This window comes from Anas acuta, chromosome 3, assembly GCF_963932015.1.
Source record: "Anas acuta chromosome 3, bAnaAcu1.1, whole genome shotgun sequence".
Lineage (NCBI taxonomy): Eukaryota > Metazoa > Chordata > Aves > Anseriformes > Anatidae > Anas > Anas acuta.
Genome location: NC_088981.1, coordinates 99869841 through 99889287, shown reverse-complemented (window position 1 = coordinate 99889287; position 19447 = coordinate 99869841). Strand labels below are relative to the sequence as shown.

Below are 19447 nucleotides of genomic sequence, written 5' to 3'. Positions count from 1 at the left end.
TGGTGGAGCTGCTGAAGCTTGGTTTCTTAATGGTTCTCACTTCCTTACAGTGTTCTTACTGTGGCAGAGTGCATGCTTGTAGGTATGTAGTGTCACGTGAATTGTGATGGAGCTAGGAAACTGGCTGGTTGTGCTATTGACTGATAGATGAGTGAGGTTTTCTTTTATTTTTTCATCCAACATTGCACGGCAGTTCCTGTAACTGCACGTGTAGGGGTGAGGTAGTACCCTGATTAGAGTTTGCCATCTGCTTTTTTTGATGTATGTGTAGATATGTATATACATATACATACACACAATTGTCCTGTTTGTTTATTGTAGAGGTTAGACTTTAAGGAAAGAACGTAGTTGTCCCTGATCAGATCATTAGTTGAAACCGTTTAAGTGTGACAATGTACTGAAAAGGTGTCATCTAATAATCTGTGTATCATACATCTCAGGGTAAACTTGCAGATCCTATTTATTGTATAGAAATCTCTGTTGTTTCAAGCAGTGGCTTTGAAGAAAATGTGTAAATAATGATGGGCATATGGTAACAGAAGTGTAACACTGTATTGTATTTAAGTTACTTTACTGTCTGAAGGAGTTCCTCAATGTGGAAACAAGGAATCTGATAGGAAATAGTTTTATGTTAATTTGATACCAATGTTTATCATTCTATTTCTGGAAATTCAGAATAGAGGAAAGCTGAAAGAAAGCTGCAAGGTAAGGCTGATATTTCTCAGAGGATTGAGAACGCAAAGAAGGTTGGCTGTAGAAGTTCTTCATAGTGAACTAAAACTTAAATAGGATATTGCCATTTAATAGACATGCTTCAGTGGATAGGAATTAAAGTTCTGGCTGGGTTTGTGCTTCTAAAAATGTGCGTAATTAATCAGCATTACACCAACTTACCTATAGTGTTTTGGGACTTGCAATTAGTTTTATCCAGGAGTGCAATTATGTGAAATATACCTTAAAGAGATCTGGTAACATTTCTAATAATCCAAGAAATATCTGTAAGACTAGTCATTTTGGTGAGTAAATTTCTCACTTTTTATGAAAATAGGACAGCACAACCTTTATGGGAAGCATGTTCCAGTGTTTTACTATCTCCTTTTTTCTCCTTTTTCCTCATGTATTTTTATTTCTCCGTGTTTGGATGCTGCAATGCAGGTGTTTGAGGCTGAGACCAACTGGTGCGTTCACCCTTGAGCATTACTAGTGCAGACCAGTAAGCCAAGCTGATTTTTAAGTTAGGCACGATGTGTGCTGCCACCAGCCACCAAGCCTGGCACTTGCAAGAAACCTGTTCACCAGCCCAATTTGTCCACGGAGACCTAGAGCTCGAGGCATGCTTTCATTGCTCGCGATGTCGAGCCGAAGCCTGTAAGGGAAAGTAACAGCTATTTACGCTGTGCCTGTGCTTCCAGGGCTTGAAATGGTCCTGAAAACAAAAAAAAGAAAAAAACGCGGCCCCGGGAGCTGCTCGCCGAGCTCTCCCTGGGGCGGGCCGCAGCGCGCCGCTCCCGCCCAGCCCAGCCCGGCCTCGGGGAGGCTCCCGCTGCCAAAGAAAAAAAATAAATAAAAATGGTGGAGGCCTGGTACATGGACGAGTCCCAGGAGGACCAGCGGGCGCCCCACAGGCTGCAGCCCAACCGCGCCGTCAGCCTGGAGCAGCTGAGCCTCATCGGCGTCACCTACCGCAAAGTAAGCGCCGGGGCCCCCCCACCCCGAGCGGGACGCGGCTGAGCGAGGCCCCGGCGCCGCGCCTAAAATGGCGCCGGGCCCCCGGCGCTGAGGCGGCAGCCGGGGGGGTCGCCCTAATGCCGCCGCTCCCCTTCTCCTCACGCAGCGCAGGCACCAGGAGTGTGCGCTCTGTGTCGGTGCTGAGGGCTCTTCTGAAGCACAGCACCAGCCGTGCTGGGCCGTGTGGTGGTCGTGCAAGAGCCCCCCTTTCCTGCGTGCATCAGGCAGAAGGGCTGCGTGACAGGGAATTTCTGTCACAAACTACAAATCGGGCATGCCTCAGCTGTAAAACGCGTTCATTAAGAGCTCGTGATTTTCTCTCCCCTGTAATCGCACCTCAGGGGCTTGAGGAGTGCAGCACAAGCAGTGCTGCAGAATTGGGAGTACCTCGGGGGGACGGGGACATACGTTGTTGGCCTTTGAAGTGTGCTGCACGCTGTGTGAGGTAGGGACATGCTGCAAGAGTCAATAAACCGTGGAAAATCCCGCAGTTATGAAACCTCAGGTAACCTTCCATTTCCCTGCTTTTAGTAGCTCTCCCACTTTCAGAAATTTGGCATCTGAGCAGAAAAAGTGGAGTGTATCCAAGGCAATTTATTAATACATTTCTGGCATAATCAGCAAAGACCCCAAAGTTACTACTTTCTAATTTAATCTTATTTATTGGTGCCATGCTGCTGCTGTTTTGTGTATAACAATAACTTTGTGTGCTTGGAAGCAAGTCATACCGAGTGGGGAAGTGGTGCTGAAAGCAGCTGGCATGTCTGCCAGCATCTCCAAACCTCAGAAACCGGGATGCAGAGGTAGCAGGAAGGCCTCCCAGATTATTTCCGTGTGAAGGTGGACAGGATATAGGTAAATCAAATGAATCTGGCCCTTGAATGATATTAAGGTTGTAAAAGCAATGTGAGAAGGCAAGTATAGTTTTCTTCAGGGGTAAGTCCATATGGGATGTCCATGCTGATTTCAAAAGCTTTTTTCTCCTTTTCTTTAATCATTCTTGGTTTTCCCCCATGATAACCAAAGAGTAACTCTGTTGGACTTGTTAGTATCTGGTATATCATTTGGCATGCAGTAGTTGTGCACTCATGCATTGAACTTTCAATCTTGGAAGGTAGTGGTACGTGCCTTGTGTACCTATGAGAAGCTAACTTAGCTACCCACTGGTGTTATTTGTCTCTCCACTGACATTCTCAACAACTTTGTTTTTTCCTGATTAATATCTTGAATTGCGTCTTAAGCGATTGTCTGAATTCATTTTTTTTCTGCCTATTTTTCAGTTGGATGCTGATAACTATGAGACTGATCCACGTCTGAAAGAGATTCGGAAAGCGGAAAATTATTCTTGGATGGATATAATAACTATACATAAAGACAAGCTTCCAAATTATGAAGAAAAGGTATGTAAGCTTTTGCTTTGAATGAAGATTTGTATTCTGAAGTCCATTGCTAGTGTGTGCAGCCAGCTTCGTAACACACGTTCATTGTGAGCAGAGTCTCAGGGGTGAGATTTCCATGTTTAAAATATATTCTGTTCAGAAGTCCTTAACTTAAAAAAAAAAAAAAAAAGTTTTGATACTGATTTTCAAATGGGAGGGGGAGATAGGTTTTTCGCTTCTTAGATTGGCTTCAAAGTTTTTTAGGTTAGTTTCCATGACTGTGTCATTTTGAACATAAGGTTCCTACAAGTAGAGCCCTATAGATATGGACCTGACTTCAGAGAGACTAACAAACTGGGATGAAGGCAGGTTGTTGCCAGCTCTTCATGAGATTTGAAGGCCAAAACATCCTAATGGCTGTTGCAAAATTCATCTTTTCGAAGGAACATATCATGGAATTTGAGGGATACATTCCCCTTACAAGAAGATTTGTTAACTTGGGCGGCTAACAGCATGGCTATTTCAAAGCAGCTGAATACGAACAGTGCCAGGCTCTGAGATGAGCCTTCTAAAAGGAATATTCTCCCTGCCCCAGGGTGTTGGACTGCTGTTCTGGCCTGAATACAACAACCTGGTGGCATTTCCATATTTTCATTCAATTTTTGTCCATATACTGGTTTGTTTTAAGTGTATTGTGTTACACTGGCATTAAATTTTTTACAAGGTGAATTAGGTTGTAACTCAAGTGTCCTGTGTGAGCTCAACGATACAAAGATAAGCCTTTACTCACTGGGAACATGGACTTTTGCTCATTTTGCTGTGCTGAATCAGTAAAGGCTGAGGTCTGTTTCAGGCCCACCTGCTCTAGCATGGCTAAACAGCATCCAGAACTAAACAGATGATGTTATCTGGTATAGAACATTTAAAGCATTTTTAGAAGCATCCAGAGACTGTCTCTGGCTGATTGGATTGGCTGTTTTAATCCTATTGGTCTCATCTGTCAGTTAAATCACTGCATAGTTAGAAAGCCTTTGTCTGCTTTGCCAAATGTTTCAGCCACGTTTTTTAGCAGTGCTTTTGTGTTCAGTAGTTTTAAAAGATACCTGCTATCCCTAGATAAAAACGTTTTATGAAGAACATTTACACCTAGACGATGAAATTCGCTACATCTTAGATGGATCTGGCTATTTTGATGTTCGAGACAAGGATGACAAATGGATCCGAATTTCCATGGAGAAAGGAGACATGATAACCCTCCCTGCTGGCATATATCACCGATTTACGCTGGATGAGAATGTATGTTACTATAGTTTACCGTAAGTTTTGATGACAAATGTCTGTGAGTGTATATCTTATTAGTAACTGCATGCCCTGAGACTTTGCAGTTCATTAGCAAAGCATATTAAATATGAAGTAGGAATATGAAAAATACTAAATAATTCACAGCATCTGAACCTTTCATCTCCAGGTCACAAATCCAGCTTCATCTCATCGGCTGTAACTGCAAGTCATTGCCACGTGATACCCATAGTGTATTTTGTGTGACAGTGGTGTCATAGCCAGGCCCTGCCTGCAGCAAGATTGCCCCTACTGCCACTTGTGGCATGGAGATGGATCCTTCTGTGTTACCTTGTTGGGTGTCTTTGTACGGAGAGACAGAGCATACCTGTCTAGATCAGTGGCATTCTTTATAAGCGCTAAATTCACCTTCAGGGAAAGAATGATTTAAGGGTCCAGAGCCACTACATGCAGCTGGCGTATGCCAGACTGAACGCTTGCTTCACAGGAGGTGACCTGCTTTTGGAGAGTATTTTTGGCAACAGGACTGTGAGATTGAGAGTCCTGAGCTGTGTGCCTGCCCTTGTGGACTTCTACATGTGTGTTTTTAATCTCAGCATTAGCCCTAGAAAAAGGGGAAATGTGTGTCATTGTCTCCTGCATAGCAAGATCCCATCTCTGGCAGGGTTCTGACTGTGGTATAATTTTGAATCAGCTGCCCAGGTAGCAGTTAGTATCTATGAAAAAAATAAAAACATGCTTTAGTGAAAAACCCAGCTTCTCATGTCTACATTTTGAGATCCACAATGAATCAGCTACAAACATTATTTTAAGGCTTTTTCATTACATACACAGAATGTAATGGGTTATGGGTTGAATCCGCAAAAAGTCATAAACATTTATGTCCACTTCAGGAACTTCAGTCCAGAAATGGAATCTTCAAAGTCTCACATAAATTCTTTAGGTACTCCTAGACCTTTGGGTTTTGCAGCTAAGTTCTTTAGGTACCTAACTTTGTTCGTGACATTGCTGAGCATGTAGGTACAGGATAAGCACTTCACAGTGTTTACAAAATAGTTAGGGCCTAAGCCTGTAGAATAATTGGTAGTAGAGAAGAGGAGAGTTCCCCATAACTCAGTGTTTGGAGCGCTTCTGCAGGATGTAAAACTCCGTTCTCTGCTGCCACAGCTGCACCTTCCCACCTGGCATACTTTTGGCTAGCTAGTGGCAAGGGCTATTATTTTTTCTTTTGAAATCTGGAGACTTTTCGCGTTCCATACATAATGGATTTTTATTTTTTGGCTAGTTTCTGTATTCCCCATTCAGCTCTTACGGCCCTCACTTTGAAGCTTGTGATATTCCTCAGGCACTGTGTAGTGATCTTGTGTCTTCTGCTTGTTGTTTAACTAAGCAAGTAGGCATTAGATGCTGTACTGCTCAGTATTGTGGATCCAGTGCAAAATGATCTGCATAAGACAGGATTTATCTGGTTTCTTTGAAACAGGGAGAAGTACTGTTTGCCTGGCCTGGAGGCACTGGTTGTGACACAGGAGATCACTGCATAAATGCAAAATCCCTTGCTGCAGTAGCTGGCAGCAGAAACAACAGCATAATGCTACAATATTCTGGAACATGTGAAGCTTTCAGTCCATCTTGAAACAGTTTCAAAAACCACTGCAGAAGTGCAAATGAAACCATTAACTTTGGAATTAAGATCCCATGGAAAGGAGCTCTTACGTTACTTGTGGCTTCTTGTTCTTTGACAGAATTACGTGAAGGCAATGAGGCTGTTTGTTGGAGAACCAGTCTGGACAGCATACAACAGACCAGCTGATGATTTTCCTGCTCGGAAACAGTATATGAAGTTTTTGACTGGAGAAGCACAGTAATGGTGTCTGTGACCTGACAGGTGGAGCAGCCTTGAAGCCAATCAGAATAAATGTGATTTTTCAACCGACTACACTACTGGTTGCATATACACTGGAATCACAAAATCATAGACAAATTTAGGCTGAAAGGTCATCTGGAGGCCACTTAGTCTGTTCCCCTTTCAAGTACAGGGCCAACTTCAAAATTAAACCAGGTTGCTCAGGCTCTTGAGTTTTGAAAGCCTCCAGTGCAGGAGACTCTACAGGCTGGCCAGGTACTTGCTCCATTGCTTAGCCGCTCTTGTGGCCTCACAATTTCTCTTCATGTCCAAATCCCTTGACACCGCGAGTGGTTGTTATCTCTTGCCCTGAGAAGAATCTGGCTTGGAGTTCTCTGCACTCCCTTCTCTAGTGGCAAAATACAATTAGGTCTTCCATTCTCCAGGCTAGACTAACAAGTGTCCTAAACTGGACTTTCATCAGTCCAAGTTGTTAGTGATGACATCAACCATGATTTGCCCTGACTCTGACTACTGAGGAATGTCACTTGTAGCCAGCTTAGTCAGACAGGAACAACTGGCTATTCCTAGCCTGATGGTCCACAAGTTTTTCACCTACTTTGTAGCTCGTATTCCCAGTCTGAGTACAACGCTACTGTGGGAAACTGTTGAAAGCCTTGCTGTATGCAAGGTAACTGCCATCCACTGTTTCCCCTCTGCAACAGAGCCATTTATTTCCTCCTAGACGGCACTTAGGATGGTCAAGCAGAATGTGCCTTTGGTAAATTGGTGTTGACCAACTATTCCCAGTTCCTTATATTTCGTGTGCCTGGAATGGCTTATTCCATAATTTGCAGAAATAAGGATGGCCAGCCTCTTGTTCCCCAGATCCTCTTTCTCTCCTTTTTGAAGATGTCTGTAACATTTGCCTTTTTCTGGCCAAAAAGATTTCTGTTATCTCTCTAATGATGGCAGCCTTCTGGTAACATTAGCCAGTTGCATTTACAGTAGCTCAGGAATCCATTTTCTAACCTTTTTTTTCCTGATGTTTCTGGCAGGTAGAGTTGGGAGAGGTGGGCTACATTAATATTCATTCTGCTCCGAATCCATGCTAATGAACTATGTAGGATTCTAGTTTTAATTAAAGAAAATAAACCCAACTTCATTCTTGTCTAAAAATGTTCACAAGATAAATTTGCATAATCGCCATTTTAGTATGCAGCTTCCCTAGCTCAGGCCTGGTACGTAAAGCTTTGGTTTTCTCTTGGCAAAATGTAGCAATTTGCTCCCATGAGTTATTAATAAAATTAATTTGACTTCAGTCTGGTTGCTTTTTTTTTTTTCTTCCATTTTTTTTTTTTCTGCTGCTGACATTAAGGATACGTTGAGAAATGGTGTTACTGCTGTAATTGTTAACCAGCTTTTATTCCTTGTTCTGCTGCTGACCTGTTCTGTAACTGGACAAAGCATTAAGTGCGTGCCTCAGTTTCTTTAGCTGTGAAATGAAGATACATGGACTTAAACGTGCTGGCCCAGTTTTCAGTAAGTGCCTTGCAGTTACTCTGGGCATGCTGCTCCTCAGCAGTGGGTACAGAAACATTTTGGTATGAATTTGCTCCTTGCAGCGAGTCAGCTGTGCAGATTGTGGTGCGTGCTTCAGCTCCCAGCGGATGATGAGAGCACAGATTCTGCACTGCCTGCAGCCTGTGTGCCAATTTCAGCCGTATGCAGTACAAACTCCTGTCTTGCAGTTGCTCATATAAACAGGACTCAAGCTAGATGAGACTTGGGGTTATGTAAATTTTCATAAGGTAGCACAAAGGAGAAAATTAATTGAACTTTCCCGCTGTTTGTAAGTACAAGTCTGCTAAACATCCCTTCTTTAGCAAGCAATCTTTTCTTTATCTTGCAGGAGCATTACTTACAATAATGGCTAGGTCTAGAAGTGTCTCTGAAAACAAAGTTGTGGTTTTGAAGTGAAGCTGTACCAGCTTTTATCTTAAAATGTGTAAACAGCAAGAAAAAAGGGCATATAGTTCCTGTCTCCCAGTATTGGATTGCAAGGTCGCTGCTGAGGCAGGCACACACCTGATCATAAATTCTGCAGGTGCTGGACTCAGTCTGTGGCAGTAGGGTGCAGGCACAACCCACGTTTGCGAAATGAGAGCCTGAAGAGAGCTTAGCTCAGCCTGCATTAGCTTTTGTGCTGTGGTTTGTAAGCCTGGCTGAAAATCAGAGTTACCAGCAAACTATCGGGTATAACTGTGGTCAGGTTCTTCAGGTAAGCCTGCACGGATGCTGTGCTGTGCCCCCACCAGACTGGGGACTTGTGTGCCATGTCCATGGCAGCAGCACTGCAATAGCTTGTGCAACACCAAATGCACGGGGGCATCCCAGTCTCAGTACAGATTTATGGGATTTTTCAAGGTACAGCTACAGGATTAAGTGACAGTTACCACCTGCAACAAGTTTTATTTATTTGACTTCTATGCCACAGAAAATGGTACTTCTGGATGTGCAGGAAAATGACTGCTTTTTCCTGGTGCTGCTGTCAGTCTGTGGTATCCAATATAATTAATCTTTTCCTTTGTTTTCTTTTTTACTAGAAGTCAACACAAATCTATTAATTCCTCCTCCTTCTCCCATGGGCCTCTCTGCTTTGATTCTCTTTCTTTTGCTCTTTGTGCAAAAAGAGAAATGGAAGCTGTGGAGCTGAGGAGCTCTGTGCTCAGCACTATCATCCCCGGTCAGACTGAGGGAGCCACCAGGAAGGGAGCCCAGGTGATGTTCTCTGCTCGTGGGAGATTTACGGCTTGGAGGCAGCAATGAGGGGATAGATACAGGAAAGAAGCTGCCCACAGCAATTGCTTTCGGCATCTCGCTGATGTAGAATGTGACCTCGGAAACAGGACTGAACCACCTTGTTTTGTTGCCTCTCCGGAGGAATATATACCCTCGGTACAGCTCCCATCTCCGGGCTGTCAAGAATAACACACGATAACACCGCTGAGCATCATTCATCATTTTCATAGCACAATGCATTCTGCTGCTGAGAGGTGGCAGTGACTGCGAGGGTCTTGCTGTGAATGCTTTTAAATACGTGCCCTTTAGTGCTATAGGTGTTCTTGAAGGGTTGAAAGCATTACTATCCACAAGCATTTTTGTCAGCCAGGAAAAAAAGCAATTTGGAGGCAGTATAAATATTCGGTGAAGAGCTTGCATGGGAGATTGCACTGGGGGAAAACAGCTGGACAGAGAAAATGTTAATATTAATAGGAAAAGCTCCAAGGAGTGGAGAGAGAACATACGATTCTATCACATATCTAAAAGCAAGAAGTGAAATCGATACTTTTTGGTCCAAAAACATGAGTCTGTTTTGCTGCAGCCAGTGGAAAACCTCAGTGCATTGATGTAATATTAAAATTTATGTAAGTGGTTCAGCAATATCACGTTGGCACCGTTAACTCAGACAAGGGGAATATTTCAACTTCTCCAGGATTAGAGTTTAAAAAAAAAAGATGATAATGGAGAAATGGTGCTGAATTGAAGGGTTTGAAGGTAGCTTTTTGAATACCTGTGTATTATTTTTCACATTAATGGAGCTTGTTCCCAAGTGCTGTGTACCTCACTTTCTCGTGACCGTCCTGGGAGAGCAGTGCCCTTGTTTTCTGCAAGTGGACTCAAAATGCTGGATGGTCAGTGGGCTTTTTAATGGACCAAGTGAACTGTTTGTGGCTGACAAACTCTGTGACCTTGCCCTCCTTTGTTAGCTGTCCTGGGTAAGTGTCTTTGGCAGGGGATCCCCTCGGGGAAGCTGATTGCCTTAGCACCAAGGCGTTTCACAGCCAGTCAGCAGCCACCTCAGGTGCCTGTGTGTGCTGTGTGCAGGTGCCTACAAATGAGATCCTCCAAATCTGGCTGAGGGAGATGCCGAGGGAAAGGGGTGAAGCAGCCGTGGCTGTGGAGCGCAGGGGTCATGCCGCTTCCCCGTGGCTGGGGGCCTGTAGCTGCCTGTCTGGGCTGCTGAACTCAATGAGTCAAAGCCTTTGTGCTTTCAGAGCACTGTGTCTGAATGTCCTGCTGGCAGAACAGGTGCTCTCCTGCCTGGTTTCTGCCTCCAGGATTTAGCTTGAGCTAAAAACTTATTGGAAGGGACAGTTTCATGACAAAGGGAATCGTTTAATATCAGCTGGCAGAGACCAATGCACATAAAGACTGAAGTGGCAGCTAAGTGCCACTTTGAAGAATGTCCCTTGTTGCCAAATGGTAAATTTAGGGGTTTGGTCAGACAGAAGCCGGGAACCCTTCCTGTGCTATACTCAGAAATTACATCATCTCTTTGGGATTTTGTCCTGTGGAAATGACAGAAATTCAGACTCCCTTCCCTCTCCCCAGAACAGGGTCACTGCCAGGTGTCTTCTGTTTCCTGAAACCAAACACCAACACATCAGGGAATGAATTAGTGTTACAATTAAATATTCCTGGCTCAAAGAGCCATATTTGATCTGAATTGCTGCATTCATTGTGACTTTACAACTTGAATCCCAAAACATTTTGTGTGTTTGCAAAAATGTACTCTGCTCTACCTGCAGCTTGAAAAACTTACGATTTTATACCATGTAGTCACTAGCTCTCCTTTTCTGTTAACTGTATTAATGCCCAGGTAAGACAAAGAGACAAAACTTTGAAAATTAAAATGCTTGGGTAAAGATTCAGCAGCTAAAGGGAGGGGGACGTATTTTGCTGTAGCTCTCTGTGGGTTACCTCCACTGATTTGAGAAGTCCCCTGCCTTTTGATCATCTTTTGTGCTTTTTGTCAAGATACCAATAAATAACTGTGGTGCCTGTCAGCGAGCCACATCGACTGGTAGAAAATTAGACAGAGTCTGCTCCTTGTGTTTTGGGTGGTGGCTCTGTGTGAACCACAGTTAGTGGCCACAGCGACAGCAGCCACTCTGCGCTCTAAATCCCAATTTTCCCTGTGGTCACAGGTAGTCCAGCCTGGAGGATTTGGATCTGGGCTTATTTTTTCTCTGTTTTACCAATGGTTCAGGCAACTGAACACCAATCTGCTGTTAGTGAGTGGGAGGGAAGCTGCTGGTGGTGATGCCGGGGTCAGGAGGCAGCCCTGGTGCTGTCAGGCTGGGGCTCGGTCCCGTTGCCTGCCCCTGGTGTGTGGTGTGCCAGCACCTGCTCAGCCCCTCTGCCGTATGATAGATGCTTTAAAAGCAGCTCAAGTCATTCTATTCCACAGCTTTTAACTTCAGTATTTTCGGTTCAGCACTGACAGTTTTGACAATTTTTCAAAGTCAGCTAGGAACCTCCTCCCTCCTTCACTCCCTGCCTCAGCTAAATAACATCCCATTTTTTTTTCCCCTCTCTTTGTGGGTAAATTGCAGGCTGTTGCTGGCTTTCAGATGGACTTTTTAATGCCGAGCACTCTCATACATAACAGAAATATCTGCAAATATTTCCAAAGGTAGGTAGGACAGATTGATTCAGAGCACCATGGATAAGGCAATAGCTGGATTCTCCCACCCACCCCAATCTCTTTTTTCCTCACCAACACCAAGACTGTGACTGTCTCACACACCTGCTGAAGATTTGTGATTCCCAAGCTGATTTGTAGAAATAAGCAGAAAAGCAGCTTTCCAGCAGCTTGTCTTCAAGTCAGTGCCGGTGCTTTTTTACATTCAGTACTACAAAACTGCTGTCCATGTGCTAAAATCTTCATGATTTTAGCACATGGCTACTGTGTAAAGATCCTCATTGGTAAAATCCATTTTTATAATGTTCTATCAGGAGGGCAGAAAGCAGGGAAGAAAGGGAAGGTGGCCTCGTCCTTTGAGATCATATAGGTGTGAGCTTAGGGACAGAACCACCTTGTTCCAACATCTAGAGTTTCCTTGGCCTTTGCTCATGACAGCAGCAATCTTGGTGGTTTCTCTCTGAGCAGCCTGAGAGGATGACTCTGGCTGCTGTGGTTCCACCTATTTGCAATAAATTTCTATCTGTATTTTATGTTTCAGGCTTGTTTTCAGCACACTGCTTGGATTGATTGCACGGTGAAGCAGAGAAGGAATACAAACTTCGCACTACAGCTAAATCTGACTGGAGATGGGGTGCTGAGTACCTGGCAGACATCTGTTGGAGGACTGCAGTGCACGTGATTGATGAAGCACATTAGCTGACATACCAGTAAGACAGACATAACTTACCTGGTCACAGCCCACTTATTCCCCTCTGATTTGATCTGGGAGACACCTGCAGCAAAGGCTTCAGAAAAGGATTGTCTGCCTACCACTTCTTAAACTACGAAACTACGATAATGCATGAAACTTTGCAGCTCATCCAGGTGGGTAGTTACTCCTGTTACATCCTCGTTTTGTTACCCTCAGGATGAACGTCAAGCTGCAGAAGGTTTTTGCTGCCTTGGTCAGTTTTTCAGCCAGGTCAGGAGCTCAGCCAGCTTGTGTAGAACCGCATGAGTGCTCACGCTGACATGAAGGATGGGGTAGGTGGAGGACCGCACATCCTTCCCTGTATACTGGCTGAAGTCCACCGTGGAGCCTGAGTGCTTGGGCACGTCTGCACCTGTGTTTGGGGGAATACTTAATGTGGCCACTCTGAAAACTGAGGCACTAGGAAAATAAAAGTAAGCAGCTGCTTGGAGGACGCCAGCATCACCTGAACTGCAGTTAGGTATGAGGAATGGCAGAGAGCTGCTGAAGTGCTTTTGAGGCTCAGGGTCTCTGTGCATAATGTAATTATCTGAATGCCTGAAGTACAGCATATTTGCTTCTTTTTTTAATAAAAGAGGAAATTTAAATGCAAAACTTCTGTTAAGGCACATTAAGCTTTAAGACTCGAATACAACAATCATCTCATTCAGGCTCTACTCTCTGCAGCTTTTCTCACTTAGCCAGATGACACATGCCTGCTGTGTTTTAGAACTGAGTGCTGCCCTCATTTACACCAGGAACCCTCATTAAATTCAGCTGAATTCATTGAATTTAACAGGATTGCCTGGTGTAATTAATGTTTTGAGGACAATTTTTTTTTCCTTAGCTTTAATGCTAAGGAAAAACCATACGCAGCATTTAGATGTGTAGTTGTCTGAACACAGGAAATTCAAACACTTCTATATATGTTAAGCCCAAGCCATCCAGTGACATTGACACCATTTCTTGCATTTTTATAAACATTTAACAATTTGCATAAATCCTGCAGTGATGATATGCCTTTGCATTTAAATTTTAATTATTCTGCAAGTCTACCAGGATGTCACTTGTTTAATGGCTCACTGAGCTTGGAGGTCACCCAGTCCAAGTCTCCTCTACTGATGTTTTTATCCGAGTAAAAGCTTCTGCTAATGAGAACACAGCAAACATACTGAAATGTATGAATGTCATATGTATGAATTAGAAATTAGAGAAACTTAGAGAACAGGGGATTATGTTTTCATGGTGTTTCTGTTTTAATGATTATTTGACTCTGACTAGGACCGTAAATTCTTGTTCTCTGCTGATCTGGATACAGGTTGTCATTTACACATGCAGTGAGTGTAAGGGACTGCTGAATCAAAAAAGAAAACATTTTTTTCCTTGACTGTAGAGGTGGATGGCTTCTGTGTGCTGGGTGATGATGACTCCAGCTAATTTCATTTAGAATTGGGAAAGACAAATCAAGCTTCCTGAAAGCATCTTTTGGAGTTGCAGAGGTGAGTAGATCAGACAACAATGGAACGAGACAGCTGACCTTAAGCAAAAATCATGGGAATCTCTGTTATATGTTATTAATTTATGTATCATTATAAATTTATTTAACTGGACTCATTCAGTGCTCTCAAAACCTTCAAATATGAGGAAGTTTATGTACCAGGATCCCTCCCTATCTGCTAAGAAATCCCCCACACAAGAAAAAGTGACCTATGTTGGAGAAAACACTAAAATTATAACGAGTAACTATTGGATCAGATTAAGAGTTGTGAAATCCTGAAAACGACACTGATTTCAACTCAGTTATACAACTTGAACTAAGAATTTGTCCAATTACTCTTAAACTTCATCTAAAATTATAAAAATATTTAAATTAAATGTAAAAGCTAATAAAGAGTAATGCAGAAATAACTTTTCATTTCACTGTATTTTAATGCTTCCTAAAGATAGGTAAATGGTGCTTAAGCCCACTTGAAAGGGGAGGTGCTGAATCTTTAATTTTTGTTAGTAGTGGTATCTTAGGACAAGTCTACCCAGGTGCTGCACAAGTTTAATTCAGACTCAGCTATGGAACCTAGAGGCCAAGCCACAGAAATACCATTTAATTTCTTTCAGTTGATTAGTACATACTCAGCCACTGATTTGTATGTACATTTGTACAATAATAAATAAAAATATGTATAAATAAAATATGTACAAAAAATAAAAATAAAATTGTACAATATACTGCAAGAAAGGAACAAGTTCTATGGAGCCAGGCTCTGTTCAGTAGTGGCCAATGCCAGGACAAAAGGCACAAATTGGAACAAAAGAGGTTCTGTTTAAATATCAGGAAACACTTCTTCACTGTGTGGGTGATGGAGCACTGGCACAGGTTGCCCAGGGGTGTTGTGGAGTCTCCTTACCTGGAGGTCTTCAAAAGCCACCTGGACATGGTCCTGGGCAGCTTTTTCTGGGTAGCCCTGCTTGAGCTGAGATGCTGCACAGACGATCTTCAGAGGTCCCTTCTAAGAACAACCATTCTGTGACTTTGTATGGTGGTTTTCTAGCAACCTCATTTCAGAGCAGTGGACATACAAAGGCCTAGTAGTCAGTATTCTGATTGGGGGAAGTAAGATACACACAATAAAAGCAACTGAATAAATGTGCATTCAGAATTTCTATAACACACTTAGCTGATGTAAACTTAGCTGATGAAATTATCTCAGATCATTTACTCGCTAATTACTGAAAAACACTAACAGTCATCAAGACAAATAAGGTCAAATGCATTTTTTCTTATAAAAGGAAGCACTGGAGTAACTGTTTGTATATATATATGCACATACGTACTGTAATGAGAAATAACTAGACAGGAACAGACTTGCAGGGATAAAGCTGGCTTGAGGTCAGCACAAAATCTTCACAGTGATAGGGCTGTTAGAGACAACACAGATTCTGTAGGAATGCCACTGACTATTTATAACTGGATAGATTTTATTTTACATTTACACATTACCAAGAAGTATATACAACTTTTAAAATCGGCTTTGCAGGAGAAAATTAGTTGGAAATGATCTATCCTAACTTGAGACACTGAGTATTAAAGCTATCACCCTCTTTGATAGCTACAGCCTCTAAAAGGGCCTGCTTCTTCTGCATACTGCGAGATGACTCCAGTTCATACATAGTTGTCAAGTTGAAGAGAACACTCTCATGCAGGTAGTGCTTAGGGTCCTGCTGAACCATTCCTTCCAACTGGCGAAGGGAATCCTTGAGTTTTCCCAGATAAAGAAGACAAACAGCAGCATTGTTATTAGCCTAGAGAAAAAATATATCATAAATAAATGTGTATATATATATATATTTACAAGTGATGAGTGAGAAAGTAAAAAGGAAGTCTAATCATTTATTATGTGCTATGTACTACTATTTTGTGTGCACAAGCAACTACAATAGATTCTCAGTCACCTAATCCTAACCTTTTCTTCTTTTCTCAAGAGTTATCCTGTGCTAGTAGGATGCCCTGACTTGTAAGAACTCAAACTCTAAAAGATAAGAGTATAAAATGTAATATAAATAGTATAGAACATTAGATAGTTAATTGGGAAAATGAATCAGATTTCAAAAACTACATAAGCTTCTGAATACTGTCTTTTTTTTTTAAAAAAAAAATGACTTCACTGTATCTTCTACAGTGTTTTTCTCTCTGGCTTATGTGTAGAAAATCCACACAAGCAACAGGAAGAAATTAACCTATCACAAAGGCATCTACAATTTACTTTAAGGAAGTTCAGCAAACAGGGCAGTCTAATACATCTTAAGGTATCAAGTCAAGTGCATTTTCTTCTCCTAACAACAGGTTTTATGAGTTAACAAAGGATTCCACCAGTACAAAGTCATATAACTTGTTTAGCTGCAGAATCTGAAAGCTGCAGATAAAGGAATAATACACCCTTTTAAAAAGTCTTTCTCTCTCTCTTCAGGAAACCTTATTGATTTCTCAGAGTTTATAGTACATACTACTTTACAGCCTGCAAAATGATGCAGTTCATGTGCTTCTTAAACTCAGTCCCCTCCATTTTTAAGTCGTCTCAGATCAGGCTTTTGGGGATAAGCTGTCTGAGTTCTCAGGGATGCTCCTATATGACCATGCACTGAAAGCTGCCACAGGTACAAATAGCAGAAGTAAATAAACAAACAGCTCTTCTTTGATCTCCTTTTATGATGGGAATCCAAGGCTCTGATGTGCACCATGTTAAAAATGTCATTTCAAAAATGATTATATTCCTTCAACACTGTGAAATCATGTTACTTTTACATATGTTGGCAACTGCTATTTCTTTTTCTGACAAGCATGCCTATACTAAACACAGTGAATGCAAAAAAAAAAAAAAAAAAAGCACTTTTGCAAAGGTCCCATAAACATAATGATTTGCAATGCCTTCATGCATGTCTAAGTATTTACCAGTTCTTCACTTCCCACCTTTGTCTGTATCTTAACCTCACATATACTAAAAGCTCTTTGGCATACAGGCCACATCTAATTTTTCTATAAAGCTCTGAGCATACTCTGGGTACTTATTAAATACATGTATGAAGGCATTACAAGAATAATTTAGGTGTTCATTATAAATGTAGCAATTTGGAGATTTACCACAGCATTTGATGAGTCGATCCTTAAAATTTCTGTGAAAAATCGATGAGCTTCTGCAAAATTATTCTGACCAAGGTGGAGGAATGCTCTAGAAAGTAAGTGACACATGAATGAGTTCTCCTGGAAAACCCAAGGTGATAATATATTTTAAAAAGAATGGACATCATTTTTTATTTTTCCTATTATAGATGTGAGAGTTTCTGACATTTGTTCTTCACGGTGTAATCTTGAACCAGCAAGGAGACACTGATTTACAGACAAATGGAATGACAACTTGGATCATTTGGCTATTATATATTCTGCCTACCAAAGCAAGAGTCTTCACTGTGTTTTCATTAATTTAAATGTAGATACTCTCTTCCTGGAATTATTTCTCTTTAGGAAATTAGCCATGCTATATCATTTTCAGAACACTTTTGAATTGTATTTTCTAAATGTATTAGGCAATTGCTAAACATTACAAAACTGAGCCCCCCATCATGAAACTCAATTACTGCTGTGTTTTTGAGCATTTTTTGAAACTAAAGAGGCAGCAGCTTTCCTAGCAGATCTGACTGTGGGATAAGGGCCCCAAATAGCTTCTCCTCTCCTAAGCATTATTTATGCAAATGTATATTCAAAAAGCAGACTGAAAACATACAATGCCTGGTAGAATGAGAAAAAGCTTCATAAAATCAACTGAAGGATCACAATTTCAATGCTGGATAATAGGACTGTACCAAGTACTACATATCTCATGGGTCTACATTCCATTCAGTCTCCCTTACAACAGATGTAGTTATATAAAAGACAGAAAGAGAACTTAATTGTGTCAAGGGTAGTTTGATACTCATTATGTATACTTTGAAAAACTATATTTTAAAGTTTCATTTAGCCATTAAATTACCTACCTGTTCATTAAAACCATAATCTGGCTCTGTAGTCCATCCAATTTGTGAGTCACTTTTTCAACATCTTGAAAGTACTTTTCTGCAGTTTTTATGTCTCCAATCTAGACAGCAAAATTGTGAGAAAGTTACCACAATAAGAAGAAAAGAAATCCAGGCTGATTACATCTTCTACAAAGGATAAGAACATGAAAACATGTTGAAGTCCATTATCTAATTGTTTGGTACCAAGACAACTGGGTAACGTCTGTTATCAAACAAGGTATCTGAAGAGCCACACTAAGATTACAAAAAAGAACACCAACACCATGTACAGTTTTATCTAGGGCAGTGATTTTCAGCTGTGTTTGTGGAGCACTCATGTACTGTAGAGTAGTGGTGCCACACCTCCTCATTTGGCTCTTTTGTTGTAATTCGCTCCAGAGTTTGTAAAATTAGCCGAAAATGAGAGGTCAGACTTACTTCCAGCAGCACCTGCCTTTCATAAACCCATGCTGACTGGGTCTGATCACCTGCTTGCCCTGCAAGTGCCGAGTGTCATCACTCCTTTTCCCACAACATTTCAATTTCCCACAGCATTCTCCTCAAGAAACTGGCTGCTCATGGCTTGGACTGGCATATGCTTCATTGGGTTAAAAACTGGCTGGATATCCAGGCCCAAAGAGTCATGGTGAATGGAATCAAATCCAGTTGGAGACCGGTTACTAGTGGCATTCCCCAGGACTCATTGCTGGGGCCGGTCCTCTTTAATATCTTCATCGATGATCTGGATGAGGGGATCGAGGGCACCCTCAGTAAGTTTGCAGATGACACCAAGTTAGGTGCGTGTGTCGATCTGCTCGAGGGTAGGAAGGCTCTGCAGGAGGATCTGGATAGGCTGCACCGATGGGCTGAGGTCAACTGCATGAAGTTCAATAAGGCCAAGTGCCGAGTCCTCCACCTGGGGCGCAATAACCCCAAGCAGACTGGGAGATGAGTGGTTGGAAAGCTGCCAGGCAGAGAAGGACCTGGGAGTATTGGTGGATAGTCGGCTGAATATGAGCCAGCAGTGTGCTCAGGCGGCCAAGAAGGCCAACAGCATCCTGGCTTGCATAAGAAGCAGTGTGGCCAGCAGGTGTAGGGAAGTGATTGTCCCCCTATACTTGGCTCTGGTGAGGCTGCACCTCGAGTACTGTGTTCAGTTTTGGGCCCCTCGCTACAAGAAGGACATTGAGGTGCTTGAGCGGGTCCAGAGAAGGGCGACGAAGCTGGAGAGGGGCCTGGAGAACAAGTCCTACGAGGAGCGGCTGAGGGAGCTGGGCTTGTTCAGCCTGGAGAAGAGGAGGCTCAGGGGCGACCTTATTGCTCTCTACAGGTACATTAAAGAAGGCTGTAGTGAGGTGGGGGTTGGTCTGTTCTCCCACGTGCCTGGTGACAGTACAAGGAGAAATGGGCTAAAGTTGTGCCAGGGGAGG

General features: G+C 42.3%; 2 protein-coding genes and 1 long non-coding RNA gene across 7 annotated transcripts in view; 2 read left to right on the top strand and 1 right to left on the bottom strand.

Annotated features, from left to right (window-relative positions):
- Window positions 1-1439: 1439 nt before the first annotated feature.
- ADI1 (acireductone dioxygenase 1) lies at window positions 1440-7573 on the top strand. 5 transcript variants are annotated; one of them, XM_068678520.1, is made up of 4 exons: window positions 1440-1689; window positions 3009-3128; window positions 4224-4403; window positions 5890-6145. In XM_068678520.1, the coding sequence occupies exons 1-4, from the start codon at window positions 1570-1572 to the stop codon at window positions 6040-6042; spliced, it is 573 nt and encodes a 190-aa protein (XP_068534621.1). In that variant the 5' UTR covers window positions 1440-1569; the 3' UTR covers window positions 6043-6145. The 5 variants fall into 5 exon arrangements, with proteins under 5 accessions (XP_068534621.1, XP_068534624.1, XP_068534623.1 ...); XM_068678523.1 differs by having other exon boundaries at window positions 1453-1689; window positions 4224-4423; XM_068678522.1 differs by lacking the exon at window positions 5890-6145 and adding an exon at window positions 6152-7573 and having other exon boundaries at window positions 1485-1689.
- Window positions 7574-11927: 4354 nt separating this feature from the next.
- LOC137854711 (uncharacterized) lies at window positions 11928-13088 on the top strand. The gene is made up of 2 exons (XR_011095343.1): window positions 11928-12110; window positions 12282-13088. It is a non-coding gene; the product is annotated as an uncharacterized lncRNA (long non-coding RNA).
- Window positions 13089-15426: 2338 nt separating this feature from the next.
- The window catches only part of TRAPPC12 (trafficking protein particle complex subunit 12), a 53692-nt gene continuing 49671 nt past the window's right edge, over window positions 15427-19447 (bottom strand). The window contains exons 10-12 of the mRNA XM_068678516.1: window positions 17997-18097; window positions 17107-17194; window positions 15427-15770 (exon numbers count right to left, since the gene is read on the bottom strand). Coding sequence (XP_068534617.1) covers window positions 15528-15770; window positions 17107-17194; window positions 17997-18097 — 432 coding nt within the window. The 3' untranslated portion in view covers window positions 15427-15527. The remainder of the gene's footprint in view (window positions 15771-17106; window positions 17195-17996; window positions 18098-19447) is intronic.